The sequence below is a fragment of the Nicotiana sylvestris genome, chromosome 6 (genome assembly GCF_000393655.2).
Source record: "Nicotiana sylvestris chromosome 6, ASM39365v2, whole genome shotgun sequence".
NCBI classification, from domain to species: domain Eukaryota; kingdom Viridiplantae; phylum Streptophyta; class Magnoliopsida; order Solanales; family Solanaceae; genus Nicotiana; species Nicotiana sylvestris.
This window is the reverse complement of record NC_091062.1, coordinates 142,124,855-142,131,073: the sequence shown is the minus strand read 5'-3', so window position 1 is coordinate 142,131,073 and position 6,219 is coordinate 142,124,855. Positions and strand designations below refer to the sequence as shown.

Below are 6,219 nucleotides of genomic sequence, written 5' to 3'. Positions count from 1 at the left end.
AGTATTTATATTCTTTTAATGAAACTATAATGTTTTATTATCCCAATTGCTTGTAATGTTAATTTGTTTAACATTAAATTTATATATTAATTTATTTAACATGCTTGAAATGTTAATTGTTTTAACGTTACTTTGTTTAATTAGTTTAACACATGCTTTATGTTAATTTATTTAGCATGAAATCAATATTAATTAGTTTAATATTAACAATACTTGTTAATTTGTTTAACATGTATAATATGTTAATTAGTTTAACATTAAAATAAATTTTATGTGAATTTGAATAGCATGTAATAAATGTTAATTAGTTTGACATTAATTTTATTTACATGCTAATATAAGTTATTTGTTAACTTATGATCCACATGGATTATAAAATCATGATTAGATAATTATGTTGTCTTAAACATGATTAAGACGCTTAGCTAGATAATTGAATAGGTTAATTTCATGATATTTTAATTCTTGGACGATGATTGGGAACATAGTGAACTTTTGACTCCATAATTAATATATGTGTTTATTAACTTAATCAATTGATGCTTAGTGTCATAATATGTATGTATGTAGAACATCGTGCCTTGCGTTATTTTTTTCATGATCCTCATTTTATTTTTTATTTTGTTAAAAAATGACTACTACTTCGAAAAATATTGTTGCTGAGCTCAACAAAGGGTTGAAACTCAATGGTGACAATTATGAAACCTGGAGCTTGAAAGTCCAGTATGTGCTAGAGGAGCAAGAGGCTCTGGAGGCCATCAACAATGTCATGAATGAGCATGAGGAAGGTAATACTGCTCAGCATAGGCATAAGCGTGAAGCCTATGACAGTTGGAAGAAAAAGAACTCCATTGCTCGCATTAAGTTGTTAAGCACCTTAGATGATGACATTCTAAGGGAGTTTAAGGATCACCAAAGAGCTATGGATCTTTGGAATGCTTTGAGGAAAAGGTTTGGTACCTGTTCCACTGCAAGAAATGCCCAGAACATTCAATGAAAACACATCTGAGGCAAATGACAAATATGATCGGGGAGTTGAAAGATTCTAGTCATGTGTTGACTGATGAACAACATATTCAAGCTGTCATACGCTCTTTACCTAGTTCTTGGGATCATATGAAAATGCATTTGACCCATAATGAGCAAATCACAACTCTGGAAGATGTCCGGAGACACCTTGAGTTAGAGGAGGAACGACTTGAGGCTGCAAAGCCAATAGCTGAGTTACACATGGCAACAACCTCCAAAACCAAGAGCGATTCAAAGAAAGGGAAATGGGGAAAGAAGAGAGGGCCACCTCAAGTTCAGCCTGCTAAAAGAGCAAAGACTGAAAAAGTCAAGAACAGACGTCCCAAACGTGTGAAAGTTGATAAAGTGAAATGCTATAATTGTGACAAGAAGGGTCACTATGTTAGAGATTGCTTTGAGCCTCCTAGAAAGGTATTTCACGATGCACGAATTAGTGAACTTTGTGTTTCTAGTTCTGTTTTTCTAACTGAATCTAATCCTTTGTGGATTATAGACTCAGGAGCAACGGACCACATAGCCTGGGAACGCAATGCCTTTGTTGAATTTCGGCGAGTTCCACGTGTAGCAAAGTGGATATATGTAGGTAACAACAATAAAGTTAGTGTTGAAGGGATCAGTACATGCAAGTTAGTCCTGCGTGGTAGTCGAGACCTAATACTACACGAGGTTCTCTTTGCACCAACCATTTGCTAGAATGTTATTTCAGTTTCAGTTTTGCTTAAGTTAGGATTTGACTTGTTTTGTCATGGCAATTCTGTCAAGTTGACTTTTGGTTCAACTTTATTTGGTATTGGTCATGTGACTGGGGGTTTAATTATTATGGATTTGGATTATGATTTATTTAATAATAATGCTAGTTTTTCTATGTTTGTTTTTTAACATAAATATGATAATGATGTAAACATATGGCATGCTAGACTTGGTCATATTGGCCAACAAAGAATGCAAAGGTTAGCAAAACAAGGTTTGCTTTCCAGCATTGAACATGTGAAATTGTCCACTTGTGAAAATTGTCTAGCTGGAAAATCTGCAAGAAAACCTTTTGGTCAGGCAACTAGAGCCGGATATCCTTTGCAATTAGTCCATTCGGACATCTGTGGGCCTATGAATGTTAGGTCTAGGCATGGAGCAAATTATTTCATCGCATTTATTAATGACTTTACCCGTTTCAGTTATGTTTATTTGATTTCCCACAAATCAGAAGCAATAAGTTGCTTCAAAAGCTATATGAGCTTAGTGAAAAATCAATTAGACAAGAAGATAAAAGCTCTTCGAACTGATTGTGGTCGTGAATATTTATCAACTCAGTTTAATAATTTATGTGATGAAAAGGGAAAAGTTCATCAGTTGACTATCCCAAATACTCCACAACATAATGGTGTTGTAGAGAGAAGAAACAGAACACTCCTAGAAATGGTTAGGTCAATGATGGTACAAGCTAACCTCCCAATTAGTTACTAGGCTGATGCATTACTTACTGCCACCTTTGTACTTAACCGAGTGCCTACAAAATCAGTTACTACCACTCCATATGAGTTATGGACTGGAAGACAACCCGACCTAAGTGTATTAAGACCTTGGGGTTGTGCTGCCTATACACATGATTCCTCTCATAAATATGGCAATTTGGGCCCGAGGGGAAAGAAAAGTATCTTTATAAGATACTCTGAAACCTCAAAGGGTTATGTGTTTATAGGTCAGCAAGATAGTGAGAGTGTAACTGAGTTTGAATCACGAGATGTCACATTCTTAGAGGATGAGTTCCCTAAGAAGGGAGAGGTAGGTCAAGACCTAACCTTATTTGAGATAATGGATCAAGAAGTACAAGGATCACTTAATTCGAGTGGGAGAATTTTAGCAGATGATGAATTAGTTTCTCATCAAAGACCTCCTTCATCATCAGATGCGAATGAGAGTAATCTTTCTACTTTTAGTAGAAGTGACCAAATGAATCTTGTTCCAAGTGGGAGCGAGATGGTCACAGATCTTGTTCCAAGTGGGAGCAAGATGAATGACCTTGATCTGAGTGGGAGCAACATTGATCCAAATGGGAGCAATGATGAATCACAAGTAAGACGTGGTTCTCGTAAAAAGATTCCCCGTCGACGATTTAATTTTGAAGGAGGAGAACTATTTATGATGCTCCTACAAGAAGAAAAACGAGCCTAAAAATGTAAAAGAGGCTCTCTCATGCCCTTCTAAGGATAAATGAACAAAAACAATGGAAGATGAATTGGAGTCTATGAGAGTCAACAAAGTTTGAGAACTAGTTGACCTCCCTGAAGGACGTAAATCAATTGGGAGCAAATGGATTCTCAAAAATAAGCTCAAGGTTGATGGCACAGTTGAGAGATATAAGGCTCGACTAGTGGCGAAAGGGTATACACAGCAGAAAGGAATAGACTAAGAAGAGACTTTCTCGCCTGGTGTACGATTTACTTCGGTTCGCCTGGTTCTAGCTATTGTTGCAACCTGGATCTTGAATTACATAAAATGGATATAAAGACTGCCTTTCTCAATGGAGAACTAGATGAAGAAATCTATATGGAACAACCTGAGTGTTTCATTGAAAAGGGCCACGAACAAAAGGTTTGTAGACTTTTGAAGTCTATTTATGGCCTCAAACAATCTTCAAGGCAGTGGTATACACACTTTCAAAATGTTCTTGTATCCAATGGTTTTACCATGATGGATGAAGACCATTGCGTTTATACCAAGAGATCAAGAAACAAGCTTGTGATTTTAACATTGTATGTAGATGACATACTTATAGCTGGAAATGATAAGGAGTTTATAACCGAGATAAAGTCATGGTTATCATCCCAATTTGAGATGAAAGATATGGGTGAAGGTGCATATATTCTTGGAGTTAAGATTTCAAGAGATCGTCCAAAGAAACTATTGTATCTCTCACAAGAGAATTGCAAGTTCTTGAACGATTTAATATGCAAAATAGTAGCCCAGTTGAAACTCCTATCAGTAAAGGCCATACCTTGGGAAGTCAGATGTGTCCTAAGACTCCTAAAGAGACAGAAAAAATGAGCCAAGTTCCTTATAGGAGCGCAGTCGGAAGTCTAATGTATGCTATGGTGTGCACTAGACCTGATATCTATCAAGTAGTTAGCTTGGTAAATAGATATCAGACCGACCTAGGTTTAGCACATTGGCAATCAGTAAAAAGGATCATGAGATATCTGAAGGGAACTGCTTATTATGCCCTTTGTTATCAAGGGGACAAGGATCTGCCATTAGTTGGATACAGTGATGCTGACCATGGAAAAGATCTAGACGAGAGGAAGTCTACCTCAAGATATGTATTCTTACTCGGTGATGGGGCCATATCATGGAGTAGTAAGAAACAATCATGTGTATCACTATCTACGATGGAAGCCGAATACGTGGCTCTCGTATCAGCAACATAAGAAGCTGTTTGGTTGAAAAAGTTCTTGGAGCACTTGCTGGATATTGCTGAAAATACTGAACCAGTATTAGTCTACTGTGACAGTGAGGCTGCAATATCCTCCACCAAGGACCCAAAGTTTCATTGTAAAACCAAACATATAGATATCAAGTAGAACTATGCGAGAGACATGGTTAGACGCAAGGTAGTGAATGTGAAGTATGTGCCTACAAAAGATATGCTAATAGATCCATTGACCAAGCCTTTGTCTAGAGATACACACTAGGTCTCAAGGCTTACGTAGACTCTGAGATATTTTATTTTGTTATTTATTTTCCCGTGTTCTCAAACTGATGTTCTTTGATTATCAATAAAGTTGATTTACATTCATACATATTTTTATTGTTGAATGTTATGTACATTCTTTGTTTATTTTTTTATAAGTATGTTGAGTAGACATGAGGTTGGCCTTCTCACACAGAAAACCACCTCCTTATCTTAGTGATGTGAGGAGATGAGACATGATTTTAAGCAAAATTATCATAAGGATAATTTGAGAGCTATTCGCTTTAAATCAGAATGTCGCTTAAACAATGACATAAGTTCATTAGGGTGAAAAACATTCACCTAGTCTACTTTGTGAGCCAGATGCGAGTTAAAAATGATATTGTAGATCAGAGAACTCAAAATTAGATACTTGTGGTGTCTAAATTCATCTATACAACATTCTTTATGAGATAAATACATACGCTCCTTGGGAAAAGGGAGAAAATGTTGTAGCACATGTTTCATACCATATGTGCTAATATCGACCAATTGGGTTAACATAAGTTCATTCTCAACTTATTGTTGTGTGAGACCCAGAGCTTTTATGATAGCTCAAGATTTTGTACCCTTAGAGACCCTGATCAGATACTTGAGACTTAGTGTGATGTTAACTATCTTAGTGTGTTTCCAAAAGACCGTGAACACAGATTCGGTCTAGCGAAGCATAACTGGAAAATCAGTCATACTAATGTTAAGGAAATCGTGAGAAGAGGAAGATCATTGATGGAATCTCATTTATTTGTATTCATTGGCGCACCAATTATGACTTATGAGTTATGATTGTGAATACAAGAAATAATGATATATGAGATTTTGAGACTATATCAAATGTGATTTACATGATCTAGGGTACTGCATACTTTATGATCTACTTGCAGGTTTGCACTCGACGAGAGGCTATATACTCCTGACAAATATATAGCACTAAGCTCTCACAGTATGCTGGTCGCATGGTTTACTTCCCTGTATGAATGATTGGGGAGATGAGAATATGTTTCTCATATTAGATGAGCACTCCCATTATGTGTGAGTGGGAGATGTAGAAAAATTGGGTCCACCTATAAGGGGTGCTTTAAGGCCCAATAGGGTTATTAGTTAACCCTAATATTCCCTACACTTAGTGTGTACATTAAAGAGAGATATTCTGCAGTATTTTTCTATGCTCTTCTCTCTCAATTTCGGTTAGGGTTTAGACTGTGGAATTGGGGGTTGCTCCAACACATCGTGACAACCACCACCAATCAGTAATTCCAGCCACGGTTCATCTGTTTTTGCTTCTGCTTCACGAAGAACAAGTAAGTTCTCGTTTTACGATTTACATGCTATCTAATGTGTTTAGATTAACGTGTTCCTTCAATTTACAACTATGAATATGTGCATTCAATAGGTAACTAGTGATATTGTGACGACCCGACCAGTCATCTCATGAGTTACCGCTCTGTTTTCCCTATTTTTGCTCCTTT

At 36.5% G+C, this 6,219-nt stretch overlaps 1 protein-coding gene across 1 annotated transcript; it reads left to right on the top strand.

The window, feature by feature from the left end:
* Positions 1-631: 631 nt before the first annotated feature.
* LOC138871406 (uncharacterized) lies at positions 632-997 on the top strand. Its single transcript, XM_070149282.1, has one exon. It carries the CDS (start codon positions 632-634, stop codon positions 995-997), a length of 366 nt encoding a protein of 121 aa, XP_070005383.1.
* The last annotated feature ends 5,222 nt before the right edge of the window (positions 998-6,219 follow it).

Excerpts from the sequence above, each read along its gene's own strand:
- LOC138871406 (XM_070149282.1), top strand. The coding sequence starts at position 632 with ATGACTACTACTTCGAAAAATATTGTTGCTGAGCTCAACAAAGGGTTG.